At 41.6% G+C, this 18,291-nt stretch overlaps 1 protein-coding gene across 1 annotated transcript in view; it reads right to left on the bottom strand.

Annotated features, from left to right (window-relative positions):
* The window catches only part of stk3 (serine/threonine kinase 3 (STE20 homolog, yeast)), a 51,544-nt gene that overhangs the window by 7,663 nt on the left and 25,590 nt on the right, over positions 1 to 18,291 (bottom strand). The window contains exons 5-9 of the mRNA XM_061898324.1: positions 9,513 to 9,677; positions 5,802 to 5,969; positions 5,584 to 5,721; positions 5,350 to 5,475; positions 5,066 to 5,267 (exon numbers count right to left, since the gene is read on the bottom strand). Of these exons, the coding sequence (XP_061754308.1) occupies positions 5,066 to 5,267; positions 5,350 to 5,475; positions 5,584 to 5,721; positions 5,802 to 5,969; positions 9,513 to 9,677 (799 nt within the window). The remainder of the gene's footprint in view (positions 1 to 5,065; positions 5,268 to 5,349; positions 5,476 to 5,583; positions 5,722 to 5,801; positions 5,970 to 9,512; positions 9,678 to 18,291) is intronic.

Here is an 18,291-nt window from a genome sequence, read left to right as displayed (position 1 = left end):
GTGCCAGTAAATTCCACAAAGTCTGGAAATCTGACAAGGCAGGCCGTTTTAAGGCTTGCGTGTCTTTGGATCCAGATATCATAAAGGAGTCGGTCGTCAACTATGCTTTTTTTGAAGCATTAGTCGGAAGTTGGACGAAATGGGAGCAGACATCCCAGACAATCTTAAATCCGTTGTCAGATATAGCGGCTGTTATGGAACCATTCGAGAACATTCTCTTGTCCTAGCTAGCGGCTTTTCAATATCTTGTCCAATGTGCCTGGTTCCAACACCCAAGACACAGTGATCTCTCTAGATGCGGAAAAGGCTTTTGACAGGGTGGAGTGGAACTATCTATTTTATGTCCAGGAGAGTTTCGGCTTCGGTAATAGTTTAATTTCGTGGGTTAAGCTTCTCTATTCATCCCCAGTGGCCTTGGTAAGAACAAATAATATTATATCCCAATACCTTTGCCTGTATCGTTCTACGCGCCAGGGCTGTCTTCTCAGCCAATTGCTTTTTGCTTTCTGTCAATGGCGCTTTGCGCCAATCTGCTTATTACATGTACCGTATTTTTCGGGCTATAAGTCGCAGTCTTCTCCACAGTCCAGCGGGGGGTGAGACCCGGCCAAACCAAAAAAAAAAAAAAAAAGTTATTTTTTTAAATTGTATTTTTTATAGTTTGGCCAAGTCTCACCTCCAAACTACAGAAAAACGCGACTTATAGTCCGAAAAATACGGTATACGTAGGTACAATGTGCAGGTGAAAGTATCTCTCTACGCAGATGACCTCCTTTTATATGTCTCGGACCTCTCCATACGGCTGCCAGTACTCTTCGGGCTTTTCTGCTGCTAATAAATATCCTCTGCACAATTTTCCATTTAAAATTGCCCCTCAAACTTTCACATTCTTGGGCATCCAGGTCACACTTGCAGAACTTTATGAAGCCAACTTTTTTACACTGTTGTCCAGAATCCAGGGAGATTTTGATCCCTGGTCCTTACTTACTTTATCTAAAGGGGCTTGTGTCAACTCTGTTAAAATTAATATACTTCCACAATTTTCCTATTTGTTCCAGTGTGTGCCGCTTTGTCTCCCTCAATCAGTAAGGTTTTAGACCTCATTTGGAATCAAAAAAAGACTCTCAGGTTACGTAAACAATAAATACAGACACCCAAATCATCAGGAGGATTAGCACTTTTAAACTTTAGGGTTTATTACTGGGCCACAAACATTAGAATTCTTAAATATTGGCTGCAATAAGAAGCATTTGATCCTCCCCCATTATGGCTGGTTATGGAGGCTAACTCAACTAAACCTGTATCTCTTAGGGTTAGGGTTCACTCTCCTATCCCCTCTTCTACTTCCGCTTTTAAGAAAAATCCAATCGTAAAAACCTTATTCTGGATTTGTGTTCAGTTTAAGCTCTATTTTGGTTTGCAAACTATTTCTAGTCTTGCACTCCTCACTGCTAATCATGCTTTTCCTCTCTGTCTGATCGATAGTGCCTTTTTAAGATGGTCAAGTCTGGAGATCAAAAACATTGAAGATTTATACATTGACAACACTTTTGGTTCTTTCCAGTATCTTTGTGATAACTTTTAACTCCCTAATAACCACTTTTTCTTTTTGATTTCTACTGATCCCCAGTTTTGTTCGTAATGCTTTCCTTATATTTCAAAATTTACATATTGCTACGATTTTAGATGTGTTTCTGACACCGCTTCCAACATTAAAAGGATCAATTATACATATTTATAACCAATTTTTTCAATTACGTCCTGAGTCTCTAAATTCAATTAAGCCACTTTGGAGGATTTAGGAGTGACCTTATCTGAGTATACAGCTGTACAGAGATTTTAAGTAGAGAAAGTATTCTTTTTGTACAAAAAACAGCCTCATCCAATGCAAGCTAAAACAAAGGTTTGACTAACGAAAATGTATGACGGAATATCTGTATTGTGTGATCGGTGCCAACAGTCTCCAGCTAATTTAATACATACGTTTTGGCTCTGCCCATCCCTGAACAGCTATTGGACAAACATTTTTAACACTTTGTCTGTGGTCGCTGGCAAAAAGCTTGAACCAAATCCTGTCTGTGGACTATTTGGGGTAGCACCTCAGTCATCTACCCTTAGGAAATCCAAACAGAATCTTGTAGCATTCACTACTTTATTGGCTAGAAGACTTGTTGTGTTAAATTAGAAGGCAACAGCGCCTCCTTGCCACACCCGCTGGATTAAAGATGTTCTGCATCTTCTCAAACTGGAGAATATTAGGCAGACATTGGAATAGTTGTTCTGCAAAGTTTCAAGAACTGTGGGGTGCCTTTCAGAGATATGTAGGTTAGACTCATTCCCAAATTAACCTTGATTAAAACACAACTACGATGTGGGTGGATGACGAGCCTTTTGTGTGCTGTTGCTTGTTATATATCTTAAAAGGTAATTCAGGTTTTAATTTCCCCTCAGGGATTAATAAAGTATGTCTGATTCTGAATGGAGCTGTCTGTGGTTCCTTTTTTTGTAATTATTTATTTTACTTATGATTCATTTTAACAATTATTTTCTCTTTTTGTAGTACACACTGCTATAGTGATAATTTTAACAATTATTTTCTCTTTTTGTAGTACACACGCACGCACATACACACGCACACACAGTTAGAAAGCCCACTGTTTTGCATGTTTGAGTTTAACATTCTTTAATGCTTCACTGATGAGTGATAGGCGAGTGCTCCTTTGTCTAACTGATTTAGCCAGTCCTTGAACGCACCATAATTGTGTGGACCGTGACGCAGCGGTTTATTTACATTTATAACATTCTCCAACGCTACTTTAGAAGGATGTGTTTTGTACCACTCCTTCTCTGTCTTATTCTTCCACCCAAAGTTGTATGTTGTACGTGAATGTATAAAGACCACAGCAAACGTTGCTCAGCTTGCCAAGACTTATAAATCCACTAAAGGGCGAAGGCCTGCCGTTTCATTTAACATGGACACACACCTCTATGCTTTTGGCCACTCTAAGCCAGTGATTTCCAGGAGATACACTATTTTGCCAAAAGTAAGTGCCCCCCCCATCCAAATGATCAGAATCAGGTGACCTAATCACTTTGCCCAGACATGGGTGTATAAAATCAAGCACATAGGCATGGAAACGGTTTCAACAAACATTTGTGAAAGAATGGGCCGCTCTCAGGACCTCGGTGATTTCCAGTGTGGAACTGTCATAGGATGCCACCTGTGCAACAAATCCAGTCTTGAAATTTCATCGCTCCTAAACATTCCAAAATTCAACTGTCGGCTTTGTTATAAGAAAATGTAAAAGTTTGGGAACAGCAACTCAGCCACAAAGTGGTAGGCCACGTAAACTGACAGAGAGGGGTCAGCGGATGCTGAAGCGCATAGTGCAAAGAGTTCGCTGACTTTCTGCACAGTCAGTTGCTACAGAGCTCCAAACTTCATGTGGCCTTCCAATTAACCCACATACAGCACGCAGAGAGCTTCATGGAATGGGTTTCCCTGGCCGAGCAGCTCATCTAAGCCATACATCACCAAGTCCAGTGCAACTGGATGGATGGATGGATGCAAAGCAATGGATGCAGTGGTGTAAAGCACGTCGCCACTGGACTTTAGAGCAGTGAAGACGCGTTCTCTGGATTGATGAATCGCGCTTTTCCATCTGGCAATCTGATGGATGAGTCTGGGTTTGGAGGTTGCCAGGACAACGGTACCGGTACATTTCGGACTGCATTGTGCCGAGTGTGAAATTTGGTGGAGGAGAAATTATGGTGTGGGGTTGTTTTTCAGGAGTTGGGCTTGGCCCCTTAGTTCCAGTGAAAGGAACTTTGAATGCTCCAGGATACCAAAACATTTTGGACAATTCCATGCTCCCAACCTTGTGGGAACAGTTTGGAACAAGCCCCTTCCTCTCCCAACATTATTGTGCACCAGTGCATAAAGCAAGGTCCAGAAATACATACAGGTAGATGACAAAGTCTGGTGTGGATAAACTTGACTGGCCTGCACAGAGTCCTGACCTGAACTCGATTGAACACCTTTGGGATTAATTAAAACTGAGACTGAGAGCCAGGCCTTCTCGACCAACATCAGTGTGTGACCTCACCAATGAGCTTTTGGAAGAGTGGTCGAAAATTCCTATAAACACACTCCGCAACTTTGTGGACAGCCTTCCCAGAAGAGTTGAAGCTGTAATAGCCGCAAAAGGTGGACCAACATCATATTGAACCTTATGGGTTAGGAATGGGATTCTACTTCAAGTTCATTGGCAATATAGTGTCCTCACCATCTGAGAAACCTCCGTTTTACACACGCGCGCGCGCGCGCGCACGCACGCACACACACACACACACACACACACACACACACACACACACACACACACACACACACACACACACACACACACACACACACACACACACACACACACACAACTTTTAAGATATCTAGATTAGGGTTGCGCCATTATTTGACATCAAACCGACATCAAGGTTTTAATTAGTGCGATTATCAAACCGTAGGAGGCATCCTTTGCCTCCTGGCCAGATACCGGCATTTTTTTTCTTCGTTGTCACCGGCATATGATTGACAGACATGTTCACCAATCAGAATTGTTGAGCCTAGCATCCTTTGCCTCCCGGCCAATCAAATGTGTTTAAAGAAACCGCAAGTTTGTGTGAGCTGCAGTGGAGGCCCTCAGGACGCTATTAACAAACCCTATACTTTCACCTTGAAAAAAGTTTTGAAGGTGGCTAGGCCTGGGCCAAACGATACATGAAAATTATGTTGAAATACTTTGCTGGCATAAATCAATTGCTATGTTTGTTTTGTCTCTTGCTTCAAACAGGGAGAAAAAATTTCCCACTCCGTGCATCACTCTAAGCACCTTATTGAACAGTAGAAATAACTGAATACAGTATTTTTGCAGTTTTATGCATTCATGTGTATAAAAGATAAAAATCACAAATCGAATCGCAATCGCAATTTTGGGGGGAAAAACAAATTTAGTATTTTCCCCCCTCAAAATCGTGCAGCCCTCGTCTAGATTATTCATGAACTCACTCCTCATGGACCTCTGGTCCTCCTCTTCTTCCTCGTCATCGCTGTTGATGACCATGGTGCCAAGATCCGACTCCAGCATGGTGTTACCGTGTTCGATCATGGTCTGCGCCCCGTCGCTCATGGTGCTGGTGGCTCGCATGGTGCCCGCACCCTCTGAGCCGGACTTCACCATCGTGTGAGAGTCCACCTCAGTTTCCTCCTCCTGCGAGACACCAGAAGAAGAAAAAGTAGGCCATTTTTTTCGTGAATAAACATCTGGATATGAGCCAGTGAACTGGACATACAGAATTGTCTTCTTCTTCTTCCAGCTCTCGCTGCTGCTCCTGCTGCCTCTTGGCCTTCATCTCCATGGCTTCTGTGATCAGGTCCCTCAAGATGGTGACTGGTTTGGCCTGGCTGATAAATGGATGCTGGACATCCACGAAAAACAAAAAGCATCAGATTTCAAATTCACCATGTTTCATCAAGTAGGAGTGCATTTACTTTACTTTTTACTATGCTAAATATTCCAAAATCACCTGTAAGAGTTGTGTGGCGGTGACTCTTTGTTCAGGATTCTTCACCAAACACTTCTTGACAAAGTCCGTGAACTCGTCCGACCACAGCTCTGGCTTTCGGAATGTCGGCGGAGGGTTGGTGGGGATCATGAAGATGGCCTGTAAGGTGAGAAGAATAAATATGGGCGGTGTCATGTCTGAGGTACATTACCTAAAAAAAGAAAAAGAAAAAGACTTACTCTCATGGGATGAATGTCTGCGTAAGGAGGCTTGCCCTCCGCCATTTCGATGGACGTGATGCCAAGAGACCAGATGTCAGCCACACAGTTGTAACCAATCTCCTGGATCACCTCCGGAGCCATCCAGAATGGGGTTCCGATCACAGTGTTCCTCTTGGCCATGGTGTCCTACAGAGGAAAACTTATCATTTACCCATCTAATTACGCTTATCCGACGTCGGGTCACGGGGCCAGCAGCCTAAGCAGGGAAGCCCAGACTTCCCTCTCCCCAGCTACTTCGTACAACTCTTCCCGGGGTATCACGACTGGGACACATAGGGAAGGAGAGTCCACGTTGTCCTGGGTCTTCCCCGTGGCAGTGTTAATTTTGTTGACGAAAAATTTTCGTCATAGTTATCGTCAACGACCTTTTTTTTCCTGACTTAAACAACACAATAACTAAATAAAAAATAATTTACGTGGACTAAGACGATGACGAGGTGTATTGACATATTCGTCAACGAATAAAAACGAGACGTAAATGTCTGCCAGAGACGAGATCCAATCGGAACTCATTTCGTTAGGAAGAGGCGGGAGGAGTTGGGAAGAGAACCAATCAGAGCAACGTGGTAAGGAAGTTACGTAAACGTAGTTTGCGTTTGAGACTGACCCGGGAATGCGCTGCAGAAGACAACATGTTAACGCCGGGAAGAAGAGGGGACAGGACATATGGGGAAATTTTATATTTGATGTCAAAGATAACAAGACGCAGTGTAAGAAATGCAGCGCGAGGATTACGGGGAAAAACACAACAAACTTGAAGCGACATTTACAGTCGAAACACCCCGAAATCCACACAAAGGTAAGCATTTTCCACAATATACAACTCACTCGACGTTATCCTGTTTATTACACGGCTTACTCGTGAAATACTAAATTTGAGACATGATTTTCATCAAAATACGACTTATCGGTGATTTTTCCGCTGTTTTGCTTTGACTTTCAGAAATTGAAGGGAAAGTTTATATATTACCCTTTAGTCGACTAAATCTACTGTAGTTTTTGTCGACTATAATCTTATGATATTTTGTCAACTAAAACTAGACTAAAACTAAAACAATTTAAATAACTAAATTATGACTAAAACTAAATCACATTTCAGTCAAAAGACTATGACTAAAACTAAATCAAATTTTGCTGTCAAAATTAACACTGCCCCGTGGTCTCCTACCGGTCAGATGCACCCAAAACACCTCCCAGTGTTTGGGAGGCATTCTGACAAAATGCCCGGACCACCTCATCTGGCTCCTCTCGATGTGGAGGAGCAGCGGCTTTACTCCGAGCTTCTCCTGAATGACAGAGCTTCTCAACCTATCCCTAAGTGAGAGCTCTGCCACCCGATGAAGGATACTAATTTCGGTCATAACCGAAAGCTCACAAACATTGGTGAGGATAGGGATGTAGATCGACCAGTAAATGAGAGCTTAGCCTTCCGGCTTAGATTCTTTTTCACCACGGCGGCCGATGCAGGGTCCTCATAACTGCAGACGCTGCACCGATCCGCTTGTCGATCTCACAATGCAGTCTTCCCTCACTCCTGAACAATACCCTGAGGTACATGAAATCCTCCACTTGGGGCCGGGTCTCCTCCCCAACCTGGAGATGGCACTCCACCCTTTTCCAGGCGAGAACCATGGACTCTGACTTGGAAGTGCTTATTTTCATCCCAGTCACTTCACACTCAATCCATTGAAAGCTAAAGATCCTGGCCAGAGGAAGCCAGCAGGACCACATCTCCCGCAAAAAGCAGAGACCTAACCCTGCAGCTAACAAACCGGATACCCTCAACGCCCTGACTGCACCTAGAAATTCTGTGCATAAAAGTTGTAAACAGAATTGATGACAAAGGGCAGCCCTGGCGGAGTTCAAACCTCACTGGAAACGGGTCTGACTTACTGCTGGCAATACGGACCAAGCTCTGACACTGATCCTACAAGGAACAGTCCGCCACAATCAGGCGGACCCAATACTCTCTGAGCACTCTCGACAGGACTTCCCGAGGGACACGGTCAAATGCCTTCTCTATGTCCACAAAACACTTGTAGACTGGTTGGGCAAACTCCCATGCACCCTCAAGGATCCTGCCAAGAGTGTTGAGTTGGTCCACAGTTTTGACAAACCAAGATGAAAACCACACCGCTCCTCCTGAATCCGAGGTTCCACTATCCGGCGCAGCCTCCTCTCCAGGTACGCCTGAGTAGACAACACTGGGAAGGCTGAGGGGAGTTATCCCATGATAGTTGGAACCCACCCTTTGGTTCCCCCTTTTACATAGAGGATCCACCACCCCAGTCTGCCAATCCTGATGCACCGACCCCAATCTCCATGCAATGCTGCAGAGTCTTGTCAACCACGACAGCTCTACAGCATCAACAGCCTTAAGGAACTCCTGGCAAATCCCACCCACTCCCGGGGCCCTGCCACCAAGAAACATCTTAACTACCTTAGCAACCTCCAACCATCCATCCATCCATCCATTTTATACCGCTTATTCCCTTTGGGGTCGCGGGGGCACTGGTGCCTATCTCAGCTACAATCGGGCGGAAGGCGGTGTACACCCTGGACAAGTCGCTACCTCATCGCAGGACCAACACAGATAGACAGACTAACATTCACACTCACATTCACACACTAGGGCCAATTTAGTGGTGCCAATCAACCTATCCCCAGGTGCATGTCTTTGGAAGTGGGAGGAAACCGGAGTACCCGGAGGGAACCCACGCATTCACGGGGAGGACACGCAAACTCCACACAGAAAGATCCCGAGCCCGGGATTGAACCCTGACTACTCAGGACCTTCGTATTGTGAGGCAGACGCACTAACCCCTCTGCCACCGTGAAGCCCTCCCACAGAAAAAGGAGGAGAACCCACCAGAGAGTCCTCAGGCACTTCTTCTTCATTGGAAGACATGTAGGTGGGATTGAGGAACTCTTTGAAGTAATTCCTCCAATATCCCAAGTCGCAACAGGTGCAAACCATACCCACTGTACACAGTGTTGACAGTGCACTGCTTACCCCTCCTAAGGCGGCAGATGGTGGCCCAGAATCCCTTCAATGTCGTGCGGAAGCCGTTCTCCATGGCTTCTCTGAACTCCTCCCATGTTGGAGTTTTTGCCTCTGTAACCGCCAAAGCCACACACCGCTTGGCCCTCTCCGCTGCGTCCGAAGTCCCACGAGCCAAAAGGACCCGATAGGACTCCTCCTTCATCTTGACGGTAACCCTCACCGCTGGTGTTTACCAGTGGGTTCTGGGATTACCGCCACAGCAGGCACCGACCACCTTGCTGCCACAGTGCCTCGATATTAGCAGGACAGAACATTTTTATTTTTTTTATTTTACCAAGAGAAATACCACTGAGATTAAAAAAATATTTTTCAAAAGGAGTCCTGTTCAAAAGGCAGGCAACGTTGTCCACTCGGATTCAATGTCTAGAACCTCCCTTGTAAAATGTTCAAAGTTTTTCCGGAGGTAGGAATTGAAACTCTCTCTGATTGGAAATTCTGCCAGACGTTCCCAGCAGACCCTCACTATGCGTTTGGGCCTGCCAGGTCTGTCCGGCATCCTCCCCCACCATCAGAGCCGAATTACCACCAGCTGGAAAGCTCCTCCTAAACGTATCATTTAGATTCACTGCAATATAATAACATCATCCTTTAAGCTCGGGTGTTACCGTTAGCTGCCCGGCAACCCCAAAGTCGGCGAGTTTGGCGTGTCCCTCCGTGTTGAGTAGAATGTTTCCAGCCTTGATGTCTCGGTGGATCTTCCTCATGAAGTGTAGGTATTCCAGACCCTTGAGGGTTGACTTTAGGATGGTGGCGATCTCGTCCTCTGTCAGCTGGTAGGGGAACATTTTTATATTTTGTTTTAATGATGTTTATATGTGAATATTTTTCACTCATCCAGGTCATTGTATCCTTGATCACAACTCGACTATTCAGGTTGTCTCAGAAAACCATGGCGTCTATCATCTGACAAGGCTTCATGCTCACAGACAAATTAGTCCAGTATGGGAGAATGATGTTGGGTCACAATTTCTCTTTTAAAGTGGGGACATGACCCAAATATGTGCTAGTACTCAGACAAAATTATTCTTCTTGGGCACGGTGGCACTATTTTGGAGGACAAATGGTCTGGATCCAGCACCCACCATCCTCTCATACTGTAGCTGTTCTGGCAACTGTAATTTGCGGACATGTGATTTATGGATATTTCCAGGTTAAAGAGCTTCACCTGCCGGCACATTCCTAGTCACTGTGGACTAGGAATGTAATGATAAACGGTATTAATGGTAACCACGTTTCAACTCCTAAAGGTTAAATTAGAATGATCAGAAAAACGTGATTGATATATGCATTCTGATAAACTCATGAACTGACCGGAGCCAGCTTGCTAGCATAAATGCCAACACGAAAACAAGAGATACAGTATTAACATTTTTTCTCCATTAAGAGACTACATCTAGATCTAAACCTATATCAACACATTGCTGTCTGATAGGAATGAAAACAGAATCCAAATGTTACGGTATGAGTATTAGGGCCACGGAATGATTTTATTGTGCTACATGTCCCCCCAAACATTAAGACTTAAAAACAGCATTGTGTATAAAATGAAGTGTCAGGAATGTTTAGGATAAACACACTTACTGTAACTGAACACAAACATAATACTGAAATATTTCTAATCACATTTATTACTACAAACATGTATTTTTTTCAATGCATATAATTGTCCAGGAACAAGTGCTGTTTAAAGCAAATAATTAAAAAAAACTTACAGTTGAGTGTCTTTAAAGTGATGATGTAACCGTCTAATGTAAAATAATAATGTTTCACTTTAGTGTCTTTTAACTTACGGTCTTTTACTTTCGGTGAAGCAGTGTCCTCCCCAGTGAAGCTGTTTATATCAGTTTGGAAAATGCTGTTTCTAAGAAAAGTTAACTAACAATTTTTATTTTTAATAATGTAAATACCTCACAAACTGTCGTTTAGCTTTAAACATATTTTTTGGGTGACGGTTTAAGAGGTGGCAACTTGAGGATTCATAACCTTGTATATTTTAACCTGAATATAGAGGGAATGAACTGCTGCTTACAGAAGCCAGCACGAAGAGAGAGTAAAACTTTGAAACAGACGGAAGCCGAGAGAGTGAGGTCGGCGTGATTTTGATGCTGCAAATGTGGAAACTGGAGCCAAGCTGTGCCAACAGAAATTGATCGCTTACCCAAAATCGATTGGAAACGTCCCCGGCCAGCTGGACCAAGTGCACAACTGTCCATCGAGTGAGTCATTTTAATATCGATCATGATACACGCAGCACGTCATGCGTGTTATCACGACTACATACGATATCAAACTAGCTGTGTACAAACAAAACATGGAATGTGGGCTAATACTTTACAGACACTCTAATAGGATTGTTCATGGTTTTCAATCAGTTCAGATTGGTGTCCCATCACATTGTGTTGTGCGTTACAACCTCAAACGCGACTCGGGTGCTGACGTGGAAGCTAGCTCATGGCTAATGCTTAACACAACGATGTGTTAGTGCGCTAGAAAAACAGTTGCTAAATGTTCACTTTTACAATAACAATGTCGTTACAGCTTGACTATTATACAGCAAGTATTGTGAACGACTGCAAAATTACGCCCCAAAAGGCAGTTTCCCTTTCAAAGATTTTGTGCTTTTGTTTGATGCCCCAATAGTGGCTTTTGTGTGTGTGCTGTGCGCGTCTTGGCAGAGCAGAGCATATAGTAGCTTCTTGTTGTTTTGCGTTTTTTATTGAATACAAAGTTAATCCATCACCCCATTGTTGTGTTTGATAAACAGTACTGTATAGCACTTTATATTGTGTTCAATTTAAACATGAATAACGGGTCCCTATTTAATTATTTCTTATGGAGACATTTACTTCAGTATACAAACATTTCTATTTGCGACCCCTGTTCAAGAACCAATTAAATTTGTTAACAGAAGTTACACTGTGATAATGGATTTTTTTATGTTACGCACAAATATTTAAAATAGTAAAAGCTTAGCCATTACAACGGATAAAATAGTAAGACAAAAACACTATATGTAGCATTAGAAACCCAAACATTAAAAATAGTGGGTTTCCAACTGTCTATTTAATTTTTTTAAGAAAAATAACTTGGTTAAAAGATTTCAGTGTGTGTATAAGTACTTTTTGTGCATATTCAACCGTACAGCGATAATAATGATAATCATGATACTTTTGGTCACAATAACCGTGATAGGACATTTTTACTTTGTTACATCCCTACAGTGGACCAATTAAATTTTTCACATTAAATCAAACACACTCACACAATCATTTAGTCAGCCATTAAGCGCTTTATGGATTCACCCTCATCACGGACCCCCACGCCCCAAAGAAGACGACTTCAGGTTGCTGTATGATACTGTATGCCATGTTACAGCCACTGTCTTTTGTTGTATTTGAGAATAAACACAAGTGCCTAATGTTTCAATCTGAGGGTCTCTGCAGATTTCAACAAGTCAAATTTAAGACCTTTTAAGACTTTTTAAAGACCATAATGAAGTATAATTTAAGACCATTTCACATCAATACAGACATAATAATACAAATGGCAAATGGGTTATAAGCACTTTTCTACCTTCAAGGTACTCAAAGCGCTTTGACACTTTTTCCACATTCACACACTGATGGCAGGAGCTGCCATGCAAGGCCCTAACCACCACACATCAGGAGCAAGGGTGAAGTGTTTTGCTCTAGGACACAACAAGGTTGGTAGTAGGTGGGGATTGAACCACGACCACTCTCCAAACTGCGCCACGCCATCCCCAAAGATATTAGATTGCCGAGTTGGTGGTTTACGAAACACTCTTAGCATACGTGTTTTAGGAACTCTGGAACAAGATAAAATACCAAAAATATCAATACTTAAAGGGGAACTGCATTTAAAAAAAAAAAAATTTGCCTATCATTCAGAATCATTATAAAAGACATGGCGTATGGATTTAAAAACATTTGTTTTATGCATTCTAAGTATCAAATAAACGCAAATAAAAGTCAGCTTGCAGCTCCACTATTTTGCCAATAATATCCAATAATTAACTATTCAAAAAGTACCAACAATACTCCATTTACATTTCGTGACTTTGTTTCTTCGCGAGGATTATGAGACATTTTTTCATCTAAAAAGGGAATATATAAACATCTTAGCAGTCGGCATCCTAATGATAGAAGACCTTGCACGGTAACAGGGATGTCACGGCATGAAAATATGAAAATCACGGTTATTGTGACCAAATTTATCATGGTTATCGCGGAATTTCAAAATGCGCTCAATTTAAAAATATATATATATATTTATACTGATATATTTTAACCAAGTTTTATTAAAAAAAACGAACACATTCAAATGGATTTTCTTTGTAGGAGAAACATTATTGTTGATAAAAAACACGGTCTCATAGACCTCAATTAGAAATTGAATGCGCGTATGAAAGCAACAAAATCAACAAAAGAATTATAAATAAAGTAAAATGGCAGAAATAAAAATCAAATAACTAAAATAATTGTGAAAATTGTGCATAAAAGCACTTTAAGGACATGGGAGATTCAAAAATAAATTAAAGCTGCAAGCAGCGTTGGTCGGGTCCGCCGTTGGCCGCCGCCGCCGCCGCCGTATCCCGAGTCCCGATCTTAGTCAGACCAACATAGAGGTCTTTGTTTCATGTCTCTACGACATTCCTAACAGAAGTTACAAGCAGTTTTGTCTGGAAAAAAAGTGACGGCTTTTTACAAAACTTTTATTTTGAAGGGGTAATTGCCAACTTCCTGTTGATTTCAACTGAAATATATCAATCATCAAAATGTAGGTCTAACTGAGACCTACATTGAGGTTTTTGTTTCATGTCTGTCTGACGTTCCTACCAGAAGTTACAAGCAGTTTGATCTGTTTCCTCTTCCTAGGAGCAGTTTTTTCTGTGTTTTATTCAAAAATTGCAATATAGTGCAATTTTGAGTTTTAAGGTTTGTTTTTTTCACTAGATCACAATTTCTGCCAGTCCTGATGTGTGTGCCAAGTTTGGTGAGTTTTGAAGCATTTTAAGGGGGTCAAATTACAGCTGAAAGAGGCAAAAATAGCATTTTTTACGAAAATTTTGCTTTGAATGAGTTTTTGCAAAATTTCTGTTGATTTTGGGTATAGACGTTTTTTATTGGAAATGTAGGTCTAAGTCAGACCTACACAGAGGTTTTTGTTTCATCTCTCTGCGACATTCCTAGCGGAAGTTACAAGCAGTCTGTTTTTTGTCTCTTCCTAGGGGGCGCTAGCACGCAATTTTCATTTTTGGGGTTTGGTTACCTAATAAGTTGGTCTGCCGCTCCATACCAATGTGTGTGTCAAATTTGGTGAGTTTTGAAGCATGTTAAGGGGGTCAAAATAGGGTATTGTCTGTGTTGTATTCCTAGGGGGCGCTAGAGCACAAATTTGAGTTTTGGGGTTTGGTTTTTTCATCAGCTTGCAATTTCTGCCAGTCCTGATGTGTGTGCCAAGTTTGGTGAGTTTTGAAGCATTTTAAGGGGGTCAAATTACAGCTCAAAGAGGTAAAAATGATATTTTTTTGGAAAATTTGCGCAGGGGTTCTTTGAAGGCGCGTAAAATCAAAACCTTAGAACTTATCACAACTTTGTCCGACCACTTTTTTTAAAAGGGTTCAATCTCTCTCCTGTGCGAGTTTGAAGCCGAAACGACAAACGCACTGGGAGGAGTTTCGATTTGAAAAAGGTGACGGGTTTTTACAAAACATTTATTTTGAAGGGGTAATTGCCAACTTCCTGTTGATTATTTCTGCTAGCTGTCAATTACTAAAATGTAGGTCTTAATGAGACCTACATAGAAGTTTTTGTTTCATGTCTTTCCGGCATTCCTACCCGAAGTTACAAGCAGTTTTGTCTGTGGTTTCTTCCTGGAAGCAGTTTTTTCTGTGTTTTGTTGAAAAATTGCGCTAGAGCACAATTTTGAGATTTTTTTTTTTTTTTTTTCATTAGATCACGATTTCTGCCAGTCCTGATGTGTGTGCCAAGTTTGGTGAGTTTTGAAGCATTTTAAGGGGGTCAAATTGCAGCTCAAAGAGGCAAAAATAGCGTTTTTTGGCGAAAATTTTGCTTTGAAAGGGTTTTGCAAAATTTCTGTTGATTTTAGGTATAGGAGTTTCTGATGGGGAATTTAGGTCTAGGTCAGTTCTACATAGAGTATTTTGTTTCATGTCTCTACGACATTCCTACCGGAAGTTACAAGCAATTCTTTTTTTTTTTCATAGGGGGCGCTAGAGCGCAATTTTGATTTTTCTGGTTTGGCTCCCTAATATGTTGGGAAGAATTTCCTCACCGACGCGTGTGTCAAATTTGGTGTGTTTTGAAGCATGGTCAGTGGGTCAAATACAGCGCTTTGGCGAGTATCGTTTTGGAATAAACAATAATAATTAAAGCTGCAAGCAGCGTTGGTCGGGTCCGCCGCCGCCGCCGTGTCCCGAGTCCCGATCTTAGTCAGACCTCCATAGAAGTTTTTGTTTCATCACTCTACGACATTCCTAACAGAATTTACAAGCAGTTTTATCAGTTTATTTTCCTAGGGGGCGCTAGAGCACAATTTTCATTTTTGGGGTTTGCTTTTTTTATTGGATGGCAATTTTCACCAGTCCTGATGTGTGTGTAAAATTTGGTGAGTTTTGAAGCATGTTAAGGGGGTCAAATTACAGATCTGCGTTTCTGGATGTTGTTGATAAATGGCTTTCACTTGGCATAGTATAGCTTTAACTTGCACTTTGAAGCATTTTAAGGGGGTCAAATATCAGTTCAAAGAGGCAAAAAAGGCATTTTTTGCCAAAAATTTGTTTTGAAGGGGTTTTTGTCAACTTCCTGTTGATTTTAGGTATAGAAGTGTTTAACGGAAATGTAGGTCTAAGTCAGACCTACATAGAGGTTTTTGTTTCATGTCTCTACGACATTCCTAACGGAAGTTACAAGCAGTCTGTTTTTTGTCTCTTCCTAGGTGGCGCTAGCGCGCAATTTTCATTTTTGGTATTTGGTTGCTTAATAAGTTGGTCTGCCGCCCCATACCGATGTGTGTATCAATTTTGGTGAGTTTTGAAGCATGTTAAGGGGGTCAAATTAGGGTGCGAAGGTGCGAGCGCGCCTTGGGTTGCTGCCCCCGAGCCCCACGGCAGGAGAAGCCTTGGTGACACTATTTAATGCATTGTGAAAGTAATGCAGTTGTTGTATTGAAGTGAAAATATCAAGCTTCCTGTTAATTTTTGCCAAAGTATGTTAATTATTCGAATGTAGGTCTGAGTCAGACCTACATAGTGGTTTTTGTTTCATGTCTCTCTGACATTCCTACCGGAAGTTACAAGCAGTTTTGTCTGTGTTTCTTCCTAGGAGCAGTTTGTCTGTGTTGTATTCCTAGGGGGCGCTAGAGCACAATTTTGAGTTTTGGGGTTTGGTTTTTTTATTAGCTCGCAATTTCTGCCAGTCCTGATGTGTGTACCTAGTTTGGTGAGTTTTGAAGCATTTTAAGGGGGTCAAATTACAGCTCAAAGAGGCAAAAATGACATTTTTTACAAAAATTTGCGCAGGGGTTCTTTGAAGGCGCGTAAAATCAAAACCAGAAAAGTTATCAAAACTTTGATCTATACTTTTAATCAGAAGGGTTCAAACTCTCTCCTGTGCGAGTTTGAAGCCGAAACGACAAACGCACTGGGAGGAGTTTTTATTTGAAAAAGGTGACGGGTTTTTACAAAACTTTTATTTTGAAGGGGTAATTTTTAACTTCCTGTTGATTTTTCTGCAGGATTTCAAATATCAAATTGTAGGTCTAAGTGAGACCTACATAGAGGTTTTTGTTTCATGTCTGTCTGACATTCCTACTGGAAGTTACAAGCAGTTTTGTCCATTTTCTCTTCCTAGGAGCAGTTTTTTCTGTGTTTTATTCAAAAATTGCCCTAGAGCACATTTTTTAATTTTCGGGTTTGGTTTTTTCATTAGATCAAAAATGCTGCCAGTCCTGATGTGTGTGCCAAGTTTGGTGAGTTTTGAAGCATGTTAAGGGGGTCAAATTGCAGCTCAAAGAGGCAAAAATAGCATTTTTTGCGAAAATTTTGCTTTGAATGAGTTTTTGCTAAATTTCTGTTGATTTTAGGTATAGGCATTTCTAATTGGAAATGTAGATCTAAGTCAGACCTACGTAGAGGTTTTTGTTTCATGTCTCTACGACATTCCTAACGGAAGTTACAAGCAGTCCGTTTTTTTTCTCTTCCTAGGGGGCGCTAGCGCGCAATTTTCATTTTTGGGGTTTGGTTGCTTAATAGGTTGGGAAGGTCCACCGCACCGATGTGTGTGTCAAATTTGGTGAGTTTTGGAGCATGTTGAGGGGGTGAAATTGGGGTGCGACGGTGCGGTATAATAAAGAATAATAATAATTAAAGCTGCAAGCAGCGTTGGTCGGGTCCGCCGTTGGCCGCCGCCGCCGTGTCCCGGGTCCCGATCTTAGTCAAACCAACAAATAGGGTTTTATTTCATGTCTCTACGACATTTCTAACAGAAGTTACATGCAGTTTTGTCTGGGTTTTTTCCTAGGGGGCGCTAAGCGCAATTTAGATTTTTGGGGTTTGGTTTTTTATTAGATGGCAGTTTTTGCCAGTCCTGATATGTGTGTAAAATTTGGTGAGTTTTGAAGCATGTTAAGGGGGTGAAATTACAGATCGGCGATTCTGGATGTTGTTGATAAATGGCTTTCGGTCTGCATAACAGAGCTTTAACTAGCACTTACAAGCATTTTAAGTGGGTCAAATTACAGCTCAAAGAGGCAAAAACGTCATTTTTTAGGAAAAGTTGCGCAGGCGTTTTTTGAAGGCGCGTAAAATCAAAACCTGAAAACTTATCAAAACTTTGATCTATACTTTTAATCAGAAGGGTTCAAAGTCTCCCCTGTGCGAGTTTGAAGCCGAAACGACAAACGGGCTCAGAGGAGATAACTTTTGAAGAAAGGTGACGGGTTTTCACAAAACTTTTATTTTGAAGGGGCAATTTTTAACTTCCTGTTGATTTTTGCCGAAGGATGTCAATTATCGAAATGTAGGTCTAAGTCAGACCTACCTAGAAGTTTTTGTTTCATGTCTTTCCGGCATTCCTACCGGAAGTTACACGCAGTTTTGTCTGTGTTTTCTTCCTGGAAGCAGTTTTTTCTGTGTTTTATTGAAAAATTGCGCTTGAGCGCAATTTTGAGTTTTATTAATTTTTTTTTTCATTAGATCAAAATTTCTGCCAGTCCTGGTGTGTCTGCCAAGTTTGGTGAGTTTTGAAGCATTCTAAGGGGGTCAAATTGCAGCTCAAAGAGGCAAAAATAGCATTTTTTTGCGAAAATGTTGCTTTGAATGAGTTTTTGCAAAATTTCTGTTGA

This window comes from Nerophis ophidion, linkage group LG04 (genome assembly GCF_033978795.1).
Source record: "Nerophis ophidion isolate RoL-2023_Sa linkage group LG04, RoL_Noph_v1.0, whole genome shotgun sequence".
NCBI lineage: Eukaryota > Metazoa > Chordata > Actinopteri > Syngnathiformes > Syngnathidae > Nerophis > Nerophis ophidion.
This window is presented reverse-complemented; position numbering and strand designations above follow the sequence as displayed.